At 42.9% G+C, this 18,116-nt stretch overlaps 1 protein-coding gene and 1 pseudogene across 2 annotated transcripts in view; both read right to left on the bottom strand.

Annotated features, from left to right (window-relative positions):
* Positions 1-15,095, bottom strand: part of LOC147421527 (putative lactoylglutathione lyase, chloroplastic) — a 67,300-nt gene extending 52,205 nt beyond the window's left edge. The window contains exons 1-2 of one of the 2 annotated variants that reach the window (XM_086502836.1): positions 14,852-15,095; positions 6,528-6,652 (exon numbers count right to left, since the gene is read on the bottom strand). In XM_086502836.1, the coding sequence (XP_086358962.1) occupies positions 6,528-6,652; positions 14,852-14,982 (256 nt within the window). In that variant the 5' untranslated portion in view covers positions 14,983-15,095. The remainder of the gene's footprint in view (positions 1-6,527; positions 6,653-14,851) is intronic. The other variant, XM_086502835.1, reaches the window with a different exon arrangement.
* On the bottom strand, positions 7,134-8,770 carry LOC147421528 (putative aspartic proteinase GIP2; annotated as a pseudogene).
* Positions 15,096-18,116: the final 3,021 nt, after the last annotated feature.

Raw genomic sequence — 18,116 nt, 5'->3', positions numbered from 1 at the left:
ATAAATGTATCAAATATATATATGGAGTAGTATAAGTCTCATAGGATTAGTTACATCTCCTCCACATTGTGGAGGTGTAGGCCAGGTGGGTGTGAAAAACCACCCTTATTTACTTTTTCCACTAATCAATATAAGCAAACAAAGTGAGAGAGTTGATGTAATCTCTCACTTTCCTCTCCCCTAACCCAACTCCCTGTGCAACTTCTCCTTCATCCCCTTCCCCAATTCTCTTCCCCCTTCTCTTGCATGCATCCCTCTCTTGCACACTCCGCAACAACACTTATCAATTGGTATCAGAGCACGGGTGGCTCTTGCAGTGGAGATCGAGGGAGGAGATCAGTCGAAACTTGCAGCCAAAACCGGAGCTTGAGCTTAGAATGAAGGAGCTTGGATTTGAGATCGTGAAGGAGAGCATATGAACCCCAGCCACATCTGAGCACGAGAATCCATAGCCGTGGCTCGTGGGCAGTTGTGCTACAGTAGCGTGCATGTGCGTGTTCACACAAAATGAAAAATGGGGGGTGTAAGCTCCGAGCACAATAGCAGCGGGGCATATTGTGGGAGCATGAGCAGCCAATTTCAAGCTTTTTGATGATGCGTGTAATACATCCATACACACATTCAAAACAGAGCCACGAGCAGCGCTCAATCAGAAGCAAGGCCTTGAGCAATTGAAGGGGAAGCAAGCTAAACCAAGAGCAAGAATCAGGCAGGTAGCGAGCATCTTGACAGAATCGAGCAACGAGCAGAGCTTGGGTAAAATTGGGCAACAGCTCGACAGGTAGCGAGCATTTCAGCAAGGCATCCACACACACACACCTTCTGTAAGCAGCGTGCACCAGGGCATGGCTTCCAATTAAGCACGAGTATTGAGCATCGATCGAAGGCTTTGAAGTTTCAAAGCAAAGCGAGCAGCAGGAGTGAACTGTAGTGCATCAAGCAAGCAAGGTAGACAGCGCTGGCAAATGCATAACATGCACACACTCTCAACTTCTCAAGCCTGGCAGTAGCAGGTCATCGACACACACACACACACACACTCAAGCTCCGTAGTCTTCGTCAAAAGTCGGAAGTCATCAAACTCGACAGTGGAGGAAAAATTTGAATTTTTTTTGCCTTAAAACTCATTGTGTGTGCAAGGGTACATTCACACACACCCCCTCCTATCTTTGGACTTTCGACCTCTGCTCTCTCGACACCGACTCCGAGTCCCGATTTTGAGTAGAGAGAGAGAGAGACCGCCTTTGAGAGAGAGAGGGAGACAGAGAGAGAGAGTAAAACAGTGAATATCTGGCTCCAAAATCGACCTCAATTTCCCGTCTACGTTGACACACACACACTGTGTGCGCATTTTTTTCGGCATTGATATTGACCTTGACCTCAAAAAATTTCCTTGACACCGATTTTGAGCATAGACGTTTGTGGCTACTTGACTAGCCACTCCCGTCCGACGGCGGGAGACGACACCGACCTCAGCGATTCACTGCTCCGCATCGGCACATTATTTTTCGACACCATTTCTAGCGCACTGGCTCGGCATCTTTACATATTGCGACGGATTTCTCGATATCCGACCTGACACCGATTTCACGCGGACAACATTTTCCCATGATCGACAACTGTACTTGCCATACGCACGGTGAGGTGCCTCTACCATAGAGGAGTGACACCTGGCATCAGCACCGAGCGCACCGACCACGCTGTACGGCACGGTTTTTGACTACGATACCTTTGGCAGCTATTCGACTAGTGCATTTCTGCCCGGTGGCAAAAATCAGCACATAGTGACACTAACACTCAGGTTACAGGTTATAGAGGGGTTTTCAGTCTGTTCACACACAGATTATCCAGATTACCAAACATAGCGCTTTCACAGGTGATTTGGCAGATTTCAACAATAGATTCTTTGCGGATAGATGCGTTGAAATATTCATTTTGCTGTGAGCACACCTAGTGCTACTGAGCTCTTTTGAGAGCAGATATCCCCGTAGGGATCACTTTTACTGCATGCAGCAGTCCTTGGCGCCTATTTGAGCGCAATTCACTCATGTACATATTTGCGTTGCAGACTTTGCCCACTGTACTACGCGTGGAGCCATTTTTTGGCTATTTTGACAGTTTTTCCCAACCGTTTCTGAGATTTGGACCGAAAGAGCCCTTTTTGAGATTGTCGCTAGTCCATTTGTGTCTGCATTAGCTTTTGGAGGGTCAATAGCGTGAGGTTTTCTTTGAGCTCGGGTGTGCTCGAATGTTGAGACACTTCGGTTATAAAGGTAGTTGGAGTTCCCATTTTTGGTACCCTCGCCATAGGATATGTATTTGGACGGTTTTTTGTGCTTTTTATGTCGAGTAGGCGGTCACACAGCAGTGGTTTTGTGCAGTAATGTCCATAGGATATGTATTTGGACGGTTTTTTGTGCTTTTTATGTCGAGTAGGCGGTCACACAGCAGTGGTTTTGTGCAGTAATGTCCAGTTAGTGCAGTTGGCACATTTATACGTATTTTGAGTTGAATTTTGACTCCTCATACAAAGGAGACTCTGCCCAAAAATTTTCAGCTTCTTGCCATAGTTTGGCACCTCTCAAACCCTCTTGTCAGTAATGGCTTATTTTTCAGCAAAGGAGGAGTATTTCATACGCAAGTTCGATGGCCACAACTTCACCATGTGGAAAGAGCGCATGAAAGATGTTTTGACAAACAAAGGTCTATCAAAATCGTTGAAAGAGCGTGCAGAGGATGATGACTATACACAAGCTCAGTGGGAGATTTTGGATGCAAGAGCCATGGCTACGATACGTCTACATCTAGCGGAGTCAGTGTTCTTCACTATCATAGGGAAGACAACAACCAAGGAACTTTGGGATAGCTTATGTTCAGCATGGGAGAGAAAAAGTGCATCCAACATAGTTTTTCCCATGAAAAAGTTTATGAAGCTCAACATGGAAGAAGGTAGCACAATTTCTGGTCACTTAAATGAGTTCAACTCCTTGTTCAGTCAGTTGACATCTCAAGGCTTTAAGGAGTTTGACAAAGAACTCGAGTCTATATTCTTGTTATGCTCTCTACCTAGTTCATGGGAAATTTATTGCACAGCCATTAGCAATTCGGCTCCGAATGGCAAGTTACTATTCAATGTTGTCACAGATGCATTGCTCACTGAAGAGATTCGACGAAATCTCTCGACGGTGCTACTCATGGAGATGCATATATGGTTGGGAATTCAACGAAGGCAAGAGGCCCTGATAGGAACAAATACAAAAGCAAAAGTAGAGAGCAAAATCCTCGTAGTCCTAGCAGACATAGGAACTCAAGTAGAGACCGTAGTGCTAGAAATGTCGTGTAACTATTGCCACAAGAAGAGCCATTACAAAAAGGATTATCACAGTTTTTTAAGAGATCATAAAAACATGCAAAAGGATAATTCTGGCAAAGGCAAAAGTACGGTAAAGATAGAGGAGCTCAATGTGGTTGAGTCTCCCATACCTACCACTGCAGTAGAGGATGCTCCTCCTCCAGTGATGATCATTATGCCCACAAAGATTCATGCAGAGGTGACAATAGATCCCTCAGATGTTCTCATTTTCACTTCAGATCTCACTCCAGATTCTTTGGTTGCACAGGATGAGGGCATGCACAGAATTGGATTATTGATTCTGGTGCAAGTTTTCATGTCACACCGCATAGAGAGTGGTTTTCCTCTTATGCATCCATGCATGGCATAGTCAAGCTTGGTGATTCTTATGAGCCATTATTGGCATTCAGATGCATAGTGGCACTACTTTTGTGTTGCAAAATGTCAAACATGTGCCCAATCTTACAAAGAGCTTGCTTTCTATAGGGCAATTGGATCATCTTGGCTACACTACAGTTTTTGGTAATTGTTGTTGGCTGATCTGCAAGAACAACCTTGTCATGACAAAAGGTTGTAAGAACGAATCCCTGTACTCTATGTTTGTTTTGAGTGTTGATGAACACTCTATCTATGTTGCCGAGCTGTCGTCTACTGTATTGTGGCATAGACGGCTAGGACATATTAGCCAAAATGGAATGAAAACACTTCAACATTTTGGCTACTTACCTGTGTTAGTCTACCGGGATTGTCCATTGTGTGAGCATTGTCTATATGGCAAATAGCCTAGGTTGACATCTTCACCATTGAACAAGAAACTAGGCAAACCCCTAGACTTAGTGCACAATGATTTGTGTGGTCCAATGCCACATATAACTCTAGGGGGGCAAACTATTTTCTCACGTTCATAGATAATTCTACCAGAAAGGTGTGGGTGTACCTCCTTAAGCATAAGGAAGAGGTCTTTTCAATGTTCTGACAGCAGTGCACATCACCAACAGGGCACCTAGTTCTCCTTTGAATTTCAGAATTCCAAAGGAACTATGGACTGGGAAAACACCAAGCTTTGAGCATTTATGTGTATTTGGATGTGAGGCATATGCACATGTGTCCAAAGAACTTTGTTGCAAGTTAGATCACAGGTCACACAAATGCATTTTTACAGACTATGATGCAAATGGAGAGATGGGCTATCGTCTCTGGAACCCAGAATCCAACAAAGTCATTTGTAGCTCAAACGTGATTTTCAATGAATAAAAAATGCATAAGAAGCCCATCAAAGAAGTTGAGTACAGGCGTGTTCATTTTGAGGATGTACCCTCTGAACCAACTCAATTTAGTAATGTCGCACATAATCCTCAAGTGCAAGATACTACTATTGCTATGGAGAGAGAAAAGTCTAGCAGTCAAGCACTGAGACGCTCTGTAAGAGTATCACACGCATCCGAGCAGTTTGTACACCACATTTTGGTCAATGATAGTGGAGAGCCAACTTGCTACAAAGAAGCTATACAAATAGACGAGTGTAAAGTGGGAGCAAGCTATGCAATCAAAATACAATTCGATTGTGGATATTGAGACATGGGATTTGGTTGAATTACCAAACGAAAAAAATGCTTTACCTTGCAAGTGGGTATACAAGAAGAAGTATACAGCGGAAGATCCCAAGCCTAGGTACGAGGCTTGTCTGGTTGCGAAGGGTTTCAAGCAACAAAAAGGTGTGGATTTCGATGAGATATTCTCTCCAGTAGTCAAGATGACTACACTTGGCATTGTGCTTGGCTTGGTTTCTATCCAGGACATGCACATCATTTCTTCACAAGGATCTAGATGAAGATGTCCACATGAAACAACCAGAGGGCTTCGAATGTGAAATCCAAAAGCCAACCATGGTAGAATTGGTTTGTAGACTTAAAAAGACAATCTATGGCCTCAAGCAAGGTTCAAGGCAATGGTATAAAAAAAGGCACTCTATGGCCTCAAGAAAGGTTCAAGGCAGTGATATCAAAAATTTGACAAATTGATGCAATCTCAAGGTTACATAAGAAGTCAAGAGAATCACTGCTTATACACAAAGAGATTGAATGATGGTTCTTTAATCACCTTGATCTTGTATGTAGATAATATGCTTATTGCAGGTAAATCAATTGATGAGATCAATCAGTTGAAAAAGATGCTAAGCACTCAGTTTTCCATGAAATATTTGAGAAATGCCAATCACTTTCTTGGTATGCGAATCAAGAGAGACAGGCAATGTGGAATTCTTGAATTATCTAAAGAAAAGTACATCCACAAAGTCTTGCAACGTTTTAGTATGCAAGGGGGGAAGTCATTGAGTACCCCAATGCATGCATACTCCAAACTTAGCAAGGACGATTCTCCCAAGACAATTGCTTAGAAAGAGAAAATGGCAAAAGTGTCATATTCTTTAGCAGTTGGAAGTTTGATGTACACTATGGTAGCCACAAGACCAGACATTACACATGCAGTGGGAGTGGTTAGTATATACATGAAAAACCGTGGCAAGAAGCATTGGGAAGCAATGAATAAAATCTTCAGATACTTGAAGGGTACAGCTAGCAAGTGTTTACGCTTCGAAAACAGCGATGCATCTATTGTAGGTTACAATAGATCATCCCCACATTGGAAAATTGTGAGTACCTTGTACTATCTTTGGACTACAAAACTTAAGCACTCTTTCTCTGTCCTCTTCTTGTCCATCTCTCTTCTCCTCCTCCTCCTCCTCCGCCTCCTCCTCCTCCTCTCTCTCTCTCTCTCTCTCTCTCTCTCTCTCGTCCTTCATGTTACCACACCTTTCATTGCACTTTGATAATATCGACATCATTGGAAAGATAGGACGGATCACGGTAAATGTTCCACTCAATGAAAGATAGGACGGATCATGGTAAATGTTCCACTCAATGAAAGTGGTAAAATCAATAACATAAGAAAAAGAGGAATCACATAAGATGTTTCATTCATAAGTACTATTTAAAATGCAAAGAGTCACATTTTTTGGTTTCAAGGCAGAGAAAGTAGCATTCACATCGAGATGGTGTTCACAAATGTCAATAATCCTCTGAGTGTTTATATGCTTTCAACTAGGTTTTGAGCATGTTCATTGTAGCTTCAAATTCATTGGCAACGTATGAAAGATTGTAGGATGTTGAAAACTTACAAAATCTAAGCTCCAAAATGAAATGTGTGCTTGAAGACCCGTAACCCATGAGAGCGGCCGCATATTGCTTCAAAGGACACTCAAAAGTTCCTTTTATTTTCATGTCAAAACATTCAGTGTAGAACCTGTGCATAACATCATGAACATAAGAGATGAGTATTTTAAGAGTTAATATGAGAAAAAAAAAAATATAACAGTATGATACAAGCATTAATTACAAGGATGTTCATAGAGGCTTTTAGAGCTATGGATTAAGTAGGTCACTAAGGTGCCCCCCACACCTATGTAATAAGTAGGCCACTAAGCTGACCCCCACATGGAGGGGGGTAAGCTATTATTCAAAGAAGTTTTACCCCCTCTCTTCACACTCACAAGTGACTCTGACAGAGGTAGAGCAATTGCACCTCAGGCATGTGCATTTAGCCTCAAGGAAGAGGGTAACAAATAATCATGTGCTTTGGGATTCCAGAATTGGCCTTGAAAGAATAAAATGGGAGTTAGGAATCAAGATCTTTCTTGTATGAAAAATCTTCTTTTACTAGTCAAAGCTTAGTATGCACATCTTTTGAGAGCATTTTTCTTTCACTCTATCTCACTTGCCGTGTCTTCCTTTCCTTCATTTTAACGTGCAAATGTGAAAGAGAAATTTCCTTGGAGGTAACTAAAGTTTTGAGGGGGTAACACAAAATGGGCAGCTGCTGTTGTTTTTGGTAACGTATCCAGAACAGAGTGAGCCGCCGGCAGAGGCCCTGCATCAAAGAAGCCCAAGCACATGACATCCTCACTCACAAACACCGTGGAGCTAGCCCCATACATGGGCCACTCAGCTGCTGTGCCCTTCTCATCTCCAAACACAAAGCTTATCACATTCACAGGCGGCCCCACCCTCGTCAGCCCCACCCCTTTCGTTGTAGCATGTCTCAAAGGGCACCCTCGCCTTATCCCGCTCGCCGGAATGCATCCACCAACGCCACATATGCTGGCCTCTGTGTAAGGCTATGTTGTGCTTACCTCTAACCCTCCCCTAAATACCTTTGGATGTATGGAAAGAGTTGTGTCCTCCACTTTCATTGAAAGCAAGCCTGCCCTGTAGCCAGTCCTCTTCTTTGTGGGCTTCAAAAGAGGGTGTGCTGCAAGTTGCTCAACTGCAGCCCTGGCAAGAAGGTGTAATTGCTTGAGGCTAGAAATAGGGGAGTCCGAGTCTGAGCAGATCCTGACAAGCAGTAGGTGAATCGGTGTGGAAGCTTTTGATGGATCGCCAATGCGGAGGGTAGAGTAAGCTTACCTCGCCCCAAGCCTGCGATGCCGGTTGGTTGTTGTGGTGATGGCGATGCACAGAAGAATTTCATGCCCTTCACTTCCACATCATGTTGTCCTGGGTTTATGCCATCAGTGGCATTGAGGGTGAAGCTATCTGCCACCAGCTGCATTTGTTTGGCGATAGGAAAGTCGACAAAGACCGGAGATCCGCCTCAAATGACGGCGTGAAAAGTGGTTGAGATTGGGGGAACGAAGGGCCGAGCGGCGTCAGAGTTGGGGGCTTCATTGCATTGGACCCATATGGAATTCTGGGCTATGTCAAGCAAGAGCAGCTTGGGCTGAGGGGGAGTGCTGATGTGGAGCTGGGCCGCATAGTGGCCAGAGGTGTCAAGCCAAACCTCTGCTAGGAGTCCATGCTCTGCAGCAGCAGCAACAACGCTTGCAACAATATACAACAAGGATAGCTAGCACAAACCTCATTTTGAGCTGATCTGGAGTCTTTTTGATAAATATGTTGAATCATGATAATTCATGAGTTTTGTAGTCATCAGGAGCTCAAGGAAGCAGAATGTGTTCGCATGTCTGTGTCTGTTTACTAAATGTATCAAGATTATAAGGTTCTGCATTATGGTCTGCCATTGGTGTGCAGCTACATCATGACTTATGATATTTGTAAAGTTTGTCAAGCTACTCAAAGCTAGCATTCAAACTGTATTTTCTATTATGCCGACTTCGAAAGGTCCAAAAATAGTGGCCTTAATGGCATCAATATTCTCAGTTCAGGGCTATGGGAGGTGATGCATGGCATCTTGGTGGGGAGAAAAGGTCCACTTTGTCTTCTCTACACTGGAGTAAAGCTGTTGATACAATTCAGATGAAGGGTTCTAAGCCACTTACACAATCAGGGCTTGTATATAGATTTCTATGACAAATGAGATGGTGTGCAATTTCAATATTTATTTCAGGCCTCGTGATTTTATCACTTTTTTCGTCTTGTTTTATTGCAAATTTCACAATATGTGAGGTTATATTAATAGGAGAAAACCATTTCATCAGCACCATGCTCAATTCGATCCATGGCCACTTACATTCAGAAAGGAGCTCCATCCTCGCAAACATCACATTGACATAGACTTGGTGGTAAGTCTTGTTTTTTCCAATCCCAATAATAGTCTCCTTGCTATCGTGGATAATCTCTATATAGTTGGCTATCGAAAGCTCCTAGACGAATGCTTGACCATTCTTGGCCTTCCAAACTTGACGAAAGAAGCAAAATCTAACGCCTTGGGTACATAACAAAAACGGTTGACTTATCATCCCTTTCCGTCCAAGGAGTAGATCATTCTTGGAAAACCCAATCTTCCAAGTCCTTTGGATCCATTTGCACACCTTATCCGCCAGGCCTCTTACCCCCGTGCACTCTAGATATAAATGGGACAAATCCTCCCTAGCAGTTCTGTAGCCCGAACACTTATCGAAGCCTATTCCTCAAGCTAAGATCTTGTCACCTGTTGTATCAAAGCCTATTCCTCAAGCTAAGATCTTGTCACCTGTTGTATCAAAGCCTATTCCTCAAGCTAAGATCTTGTCACCTGTTGGCAAGGCCTCCCATAACACATTCCTTAGAAAACTCTTCATTGACAAGGGTAATTGAGGATCCCATATGTTCTTTGTAGATGCCAACCACCGAGTCTCTAGTCATTGCTTGCCCCACCATTTGTTCAGGGGGGCGAACCAATCCGCCTTGTGTATAAGAGCTAGTTATATGGCCTTGGTTTGTGGTTTGAGGAAGTGGCTACTTTATGGCCATCTCCAGGCTTTCCACTCAAAGTTGAGTATACTAAAGGGCATTAAGAGGTTGCCTAGACTTTCAAAAGCTCTATTAATCAACACCCTCTCTATACCTTTAAGGTGAAATTGGGAGGCCACAAAGTCAGCCTCTTTCCAATTCAGGGCGATTTCATCCCACAAGTTGGTCAGACGTTGGAGTCCCTTGTTATTCACCATTCTATCAATATCTCTCCAATATGGATCCGAAAGTATACCAACAGCTCTGGCTAGCCATAGGGACCAGACTGTTATAGAGTTCTCGAAGTATTTGGTAAACTCCCCCCACTCCAAAGCCTTCGTAGCTCTGTTGCACTTTCACACCAACTCACCCATTATGCTACTCATTCTCAATCTGGCCCATTGAGGAGCAAGCAATTTGTCATGAACCTCGATCCCTTTCCACCACCCCCCTTCAGAGTAGAGCTTCGCCTAGTCTATCATATGGTAAGTCATAATAGTCCATGCCTGGTCTTGTTTTGCTATCAAAACCACAAACTTGGCACAAAGGGACTTCGCATGAACGGAAGGATTGAGGATCCCAACAACACCTTGCTCCACTAGTCTCGTGACTACGTCCCCTTTTGCCTACTTCCAAGGTGTCAAGGCTTTGGTGTGATTTTTCCATAAAAACCTTTTAATCGGTTTCAAAAACTCTTTCCAATCACATTTGGCTATTTTTAGGAGCAAGCTAGTAAAAGCAATGTAAGGGATCATGAAGGAGTTGATCACCTTAAGCACATACTTCCACCTTCTCATCTTGCTCCTGACCATTTCTAAGACCCACTAGAACCTTTTTCTATGCATTAAGCCCACCCCCAAGGGGGTTCCTAGATGCCAAAAAAACTTACCTTTTGAGACAATCTCTTCTGTCCAAAAAGATGGGCTGAATGAGTCGTCCTGTGAAAGAGAGATCAACCTTGACTTTTAGATATTGCTGCCCTGAGGCAACAAAAAATGTATGCACAATCTCAAGAGCCTTTTAGATTACCTAGGGGCAGTCTTTTAAAAAGACGAGTGAATCATCTACAAATAAATTTTCCCGGAGCTAGTTGTTGCTGGGTAGGGCCAACCCTTGTATCTCCCCCCTTGCAGCACAATCTTCTAGCATAGTGATTAGCGGGTGTGAGTCGATGGCGAATAACAAGGGGGCAAGAGGGCACCCCTGTTTGATAGATCTTTTGACTTCAAAAGTGTCCACAATCCTATCATCAAATAGAAGCTCAGAGTGACTACGATCTCCTAGAGTATGGAGTAGTCGACATAGTCGAGAACAAAACCCAAAGATTTCATGACATCTTCTATGAATGACCACATAATTCCATCATAGGCCTTGTCCAAGCCCAACTGTAGTAAATCACACTCTTGCTTAGTGAAGGAAGGATACTCAATTCCAACCATTGCTATCAAAATATTATCATAGATAGACTTGCCTTTTATAAATCCATGATGATCCGGGGAGATGGCTTCATTAAGTAGTGGGGAGATCCAAGGGCGACAACTTTGGCAATGATCTTATATTCCACAGGCATCATAGAGATGGGGCGGTAGTGCTTCAATTGAGAGCAGCATAAAATCTTCATGATAGGTTTTATGAGCCCTCTCTTAACATTGGAATCCAAAGACCCTTCTAGCAAGGCTTGGTTAGCCATACTTGTGATAGGAACCTTGAGATCATCCCATAATTCTCTAAAGGACTCTGTAGTCAGTCCCTCCCAATCAAAAGACTTCTCCTTGCCTAGAGCTTGCAACGCAAGCGAGCACTCATCTTCTAAAAAGGCCTTCTCAAGGAGGTTGGATTCAGCTTGAGAAATTGTCTTGTTGACACTCTGACTTGAGATTCAAACCGGATATGTTGGTGGATACCTGTTGCCAACCACCTTCTTTCTTACTCAATGAGGATGCTAATACAATCTTTTGTACCACAAGAGTTGATGATTTTGGCTTGGCTGTGGACAAGAGACGGTACCTTTGAGTGGCCTTTCTGTTTCTATTCTTGACTTGGGAGGGCTTCACAATGTTCTCCTTGGTAGCTGGGATCTCCTTAGCTTGTTGCTCTTTCCCTATAGCTTCAACATCCATCTGTGGTGGAGAATCTATGACAACCACTTCTTGCAAGTCTGATATTACTCCTTTTTCCCCTTCTTTCGGATCTGCAGTCACTGTCAAGGCCAAGGGACAAGCCCTCACAAAGTGTCCAAAATTGTTGCACTTGAAGCACACACCAAAAAAAAGTGTCAAAGTTCGAAGGAATAACTTTCATCCCCCACATTCACCACTAAGTTCTTGGGTTGGGCCTTTTTAAGATCCCACCAAATGCATACCTTACTTGCAGTCTTCCCACTGACTCTTGCAGCTGGCACAAGAAGAGGGGTACCAAGGGATGCTGCTAGATCTCTCAAATTGTTCTTCAACCACAACATGAGGTTTACAAACTCAACCCACACCGAGCACATGTCATCGAAAGCATCAACGGATTCAAACGTGGGATCCCATGGAAGCACACACATTGACGCCCTGTTAAAGAAGAGTGAGCTCCTGGCTAGGATTTTGGATACTAAAGCCTCATCATTGAAATGCACCGAGAAGAATCCTTTGGCCAGGTATGGCACCATCATCACCGATCCACCATGATTGAGGCATTGGTGCTATACAGCTAGTTGATCAATTCGGCTTTGGCAGGAGTCCTGTCCATAAAGCCAAACACCAGTGTCGTGTTTGCTAGCTTTGCAAGCTATCTCTTCATCAGGATTGGTGGGACTCCAACAGTGACCGCATCTTCAATCTCTACTCTTTGTAGGAGTGTTTTCCTGAGGGCTTCAAAGAACATGTCCCCCTTGACAACATCTTGGAGACCGGCAGGCTTTTCTACATCCTCCAACAATCTTTTGTTCAGTCAAAGAGCAGCTAAGATCTTCACAAGTTCCTTTTCAATCTACTCTTTATGTCTTTTTAGTTTGTCTTTGCTTAACCCGACCAAGACATTTTGCCCACATCCTTTTCCAACAGTATTGCTTGCTTATTCTCCACCTACATCCAAACCTACTCCACTTAGACCGGCATGTTGGTCCTCTATCGGCGCTTGACTCCCCATCACCGCCTTAGATTAGGAGAGTTTGGGAGAGTTCTCCATTGGCCCAACGAACCCCAAGCAGAGAGCTTCAAGGCCCAAAGACCCCTGGTGGTAAAGCCCGGTGGGAATATCCTCTAAGGCCAACACTAAGGAGTGTTACAGTAAGTAAGCGTGATTAATAAGATACTTGAAATAGAAAATAAGAGTGCTAAGGATGATGAATGTGAGTTGAAGGGAGAAAATCGTGCTTATTAAGAAGAAAAGAAGCGTGTTATTCGAGGGCGATACTAAGCACGATAACTATGAGATAATAAGTGCAAAAAGTAACAAAGCAAGCTGCAGACTTGAGTTCTTCTAACACACTGACTTTCCACTCCCAACCTTGCACAAGGAGGGAATATGCCCCCTAATGCTTTGTGGGACCAACAAATGCAGATCGTGGCTCCCCTTTAAGCCTCTAAACCTCCGGCTCCCCACACACCCGATTTCTTCTTCGCAAACAACTGAGACTACGTTAGCCCAGCTTCAATGACTTCAACAACTACACCTCAGTCGTGTGAGCCCTCAGCATCGTGAACCCTCCCTCTAGATTACCCTTTTTTATCATGCACCATAAAATCTAGAAGAAAATGAGAGAAGACAATTAAGACCTTGTATATTGTGTACAAGGTCTACTAAGCATGGTGTATAACATCGAGGATGGCATACTAGAGGGAGATTATCCTCAGTACTATTTGACACGGGATCTTAAATGAAGTGCAGGCGGTGGAATCGACGATGTTAGAGTGAAGCGTGTTTTCTGCAAAACCTTGAAGGCCGTCTGATTTGTTTGTGTTTACTTTTTTGTTCGTGTTTACGTTCTTTGTGCGTATTTACTTTTCCCTTTGTCTGAGTTCACTTTATCATGAAGTGGAATGGCTTTGGGGACAAGCAATCCCGCGCAAGCACGTGGTTAGAGCGTCGGGCTGCCAAGCGTGAGATCATGGGTTTGAAAGTCTTTGACGAGGGATCAACATGCTGACTTTTTTTCAACCGTTTGTCCTCCTCAAAATTGCACCAAAAAAGTGGAGCCATCGATCCCACCACCTTAGGGTCGTGTTAGATGGTGTCATGGGAGATCTTTAATTACTGCAAAACGAAAGGAAGCCCACATGGAAGAAGTGCTTTCACACAAAACTATACAGTGTGAAGCAAGCAATGACAATGGAAATTCACACATATTTACAGGAAAAGGCCGTTGGTTACTAGATGTTAAGGCCAAATGTAGCGGAGGTTTTAATGAAAATTAGACGTCTGTGTGTGCGTCACGATGCGTGTCTGTGTGTGTGTGTCACAGAGAGAGAGAGAGAGAGAGAGAGAGAGAGAGAGAGAGAGAGAGAGTCTCGATTGCCTTCCCCCGAAAGCCCCCCTCCCCGACCCTCAGCTATATCTAACACGGACATGGGAGATGGGATCAAAGGCTCCCATCACTTTTGGGCCCCGACATTAGGCGCGCACCGTAGATCTTGTCACAAAAATATTTTTGTAAACTCGGATATGGGTACCCGAGTTTACAAAAATACTTTTGCTCGCCCCGATACTTTTGCACGTCAAAAATCCATGGAAACGTGTACATTCCACAGTGACGTGCGGAGGTGTGGTGGATAGGCCACATGGCCCTCAAACCCTAGGTTATGGGTTCAACCGGGGGGTCGGGGGGAGGGACGAAGTAAACTCGGGTACCCGAGTTTACATTGTACCCAAATTTACATTTTTCTCGAGTTTACATTGTCCACGGAAGCCTGAGATCTACGATCCTCAATCATCCCACCGTAGATCCCATCTCTTCCCATGCCCGTGTGAGATATAGGCCAGGCCCCCCCACCCCCCCTCGCGTTCAAAATGAGTCGATCGCCATGGCGCCAATGAACAAGTGTTTTAATTTGGAGTCTGTTTCTTGCTGCTTTTTGCATCTGCAACGCAGCTTTACGGGCCTGCAGACCTGCCAGCCAAGCAGCATGGAGTACCCCATGAGCGACAATATCAGCTGGCTGGAACACGTGTGCAGGAACCTCCGGCCGTTTGATGACCGATCTGTACCATGTGAGTGTACTGTGCATATGTGTGTGTGTGTGTGTGTGAGAGAGAGAGAGAGAGAGAGAGAGAGAGAGAGATATATTCTCACCGAACAGACTGATCCAAGTTCTTGACGCGATAGACAACTCGAAGCAAGCGAGCAAGCGAGGGAGACGGCGATGCCTCTCTTGCCTCCCCTTCCACCATCGCTGTTTCCTCTCTTGAGATCTTCGTCTCCATTTTAGCTCTTACTCAGACTGAGAGAGAGAGAGAGAGAGAGAGAGACTGACTGTGTGTGCAATGTGCATGGAGTCGTGGGCGAGCCAGTCAACCCACCAACACCCAACTTCTCTCTCTCACACACTCACGCATCGAGATTCGAGTCTGAAAAGGACCTTTAAAAGGACTAGACTCCAAACAAAAACCTACGTTAGTGTAATTTTAAAATTTTCTAAATTTTAAATTTGTTGGTGAGAAAACCTACAAAAATAGAGAAATGTAGGGTAATTTATTGTAAAAACATTCAAATTTAGTTAATTTATGTCAACTATTTCTCGTATGTAGGTTACCTCTAGTGAGGCTCTAGGGAGACTCAAGACTCCTAAAAAGATCGATCATCAAGATTCGAAATTGTGTGTGTGTGTGTGTGTGTGTGTGTGAGAGAGAGAGAGAGAGAGAGAGAAAGGGAAGAAGAGGGGGGGGGGGGGGGGGGGGATGTACGCACACACACAAACAACCTCAAACTCCTTTGTATCTCAGGGACGGTTGAGATTGCACGTCAACTTGCATCGTGTTTGGCACTACATCATGTCCCTTAGGGGCAATTTAGACTGTACAAAGACCACTTATGGCCCTTACATCCAATGGAAAACAAGAGGGGAGAGAATCAATGTGATTCGTATTATGTTTTAATATAAAACTATATTATCTAATTATACATACATAATCACATATGGGTTATTTATGGAAGTAAGTTTAATTTAGTGCCTACAATCACTTGGAATCTTTAATGTGTTTTTATATAATATTATAGTATATATTATACATAATCATAAATGGTTTATATATTAAGAAAGGTTCTACTTAAATGATACCGTGAAAAGTACACATTACACATTATCATTTGAAATCAAAATAAAATAAAAACATAAATCATATTATTCATTATACATACATAATCACAAATGGTTTCTATATATTATAAAAGGTTTCACTTAAATAATAAAGTGAAAGGTACACATTACACTATTATTTGAAAACAAAACAAATCAAAATAAATAAAATAAATATAAAAAAACAAAAACAAAAGAAAGCAAGAAAGCAAGGCGGCAATCATAGCCGTTGAGAAACAGATGAACTATGTTGAGTGGAACAAGGCCTTGGGCGTCGAAATGGTGGACTTGCTTGGATAAAAGTGTGGGATCTTCCCTATTTTAGGAGTGTCTCTCTTGACAATTGTTGTATTTATACCCTCTGTAGTTGCCATGGCTCGTCACAAGCATGACATAAATATTTGTGGTTATGTTAATATAATCCACTCACAATTGTGACTTTTGCACAAAAAAAAAGGTGAAAATTCACTATGACCTACATAAGGCTAGTGAGAAGAGTTTCATAATAAAGTTTTCTTTGTGAGAGAAAATAATAGAAAGTGACACGAGTATATGAAAACATGTCGTATCACAATAAAAGATTATATTCTTTTGAAACAAGTGAAAGGGTTACGATGGCTTTCAAAAACAATAAGAAAGTGATAAAATTGTTTAAACTAGTATCAGTGTTTGGGAAAGGATTGCATTAGCTTAGTCTTGAACCGATTGAAAATCGAGACTAGCTAGCTGCAAACCATGGTAAACGAAAAAACGGATGAAATATGTGAAAAAGTCGTTCAAACATTTTACAAATCTCAAAATTTTTGCTAGTATTTCCAGTGTTTTTCTTTGTGAGGAGAAAACTCTATCAGAACCGCAAAATAAAAGAGACTTTCTTAAATGTTAACACTAATTGGAATCAAGCTATAAAGTGCAAAAAATATAAAGCCATGTGAAGTTGTGAAATGTAAGATGAAATAAAAAGAACTAATTAATATATGTGTGTGTCTGGAATTTATTAGAATTATGCAAGGTGAAGCTTCACTTTAGCATTTTAAAACAATAGAATGCAAAACAAGGTGAAGATGCACGAAGGCCTACTATCTTAAGGGAGGAATGAGATTTATCGAAAGTAAATTTAAATGAGTGCCTACAATCACATGAAATTTTTATTGTGTGTTAATATAAAATTATATTATCCATGATACATATATAATAAAAAATGTTTTCACTTGAAAAGATAGATTTAATGAGTATAGAGAATAATAAAGAAATTGAATATATTAATAAAATGACAGAATGAGTAAGCGATGCTTCGGAAAAATCCAAAGGTGATTGAAGGTGGTCGTACTCAGGAGGTCATAGGGGGTGGTAGGTGGCGGCGAAGCGAAGAGGTAGAGGTTTTGGGCATGTGGCTTGCTCTCTTTCTCTCTCTCTCTCTCTCTCTCTCTCTCTCTCTCTCTCTCAAGTTGTGTGAAGGCGGTGGGCGGCCGCTTGCCGATCTCTCCCTTTCTATATACTTGTGCTCATCTGTTATCTTGCTCAAGCTCCTGTAGGGACACGCACCAAGAGAAGGATGCAAGCAACGGTGGAGGGGGACACGAAGGAACTAAAGGGTGCAGACGACGGGTCTCTCTCTCTCTCTCTCTCTCTCTCTCTCTCTCTCTCTCTCCCCCCCCATGAGTCTCATCTCAGGGAGCTCAGTCGTGTGTGGCAAGGCCTGATAGAGTTTAAAGGGCGTGAAGGCTACGAGTTAGCGGGTGCCTGCTATGAGGACGATGCTGTAAAATGAGGTTGCCAGGCAAGGTTGCTATTCTGATGAGCAGCAGACGGTTGAGGGCAAAGGTGGCAGTTGCATAGTCGACGCAAGGGGGGTGGGGAAGAGAGAATCTCATGAGGGAATCTTGAAAAATATTGGGTTTTCTTTAAAGTTATGCCAGATGGGTATGTAGGAGAAAGCAGTGGTAGTCGAATTCATTCAATGTACATGAGTACATATACAATTGAGAAATATGCATATACACACATGGAAAGACATGCATGCACACGATTCATAAATACATACACATACATATATACTTGAAAAATATGTCACCACACATGGAAACACATGCATTCACACGATTTGTAAATACATGCACATACATATACATGAAAATCATGTATTTGATACCCCTCCCTTTGTCCCTCCCTATTTGTTTTGTGATACCCCCCCCCCCTTCCTCCCAACGCACACGCATACAATTTCAAGATTTGTTATGTGATACACTTCCCCTCCCCCCC

Source organism: Adiantum capillus-veneris, chromosome 27 (assembly GCF_014529385.1).
Source record: "Adiantum capillus-veneris isolate H3 chromosome 27, ASM1452938v2, whole genome shotgun sequence".
Taxonomy (NCBI): Eukaryota; Viridiplantae; Streptophyta; class Polypodiopsida; order Polypodiales; family Pteridaceae; genus Adiantum; species Adiantum capillus-veneris.
Note: the sequence above shows the minus strand (reverse complement) of the source record. Positions and strands in the feature narration are given on the sequence as shown.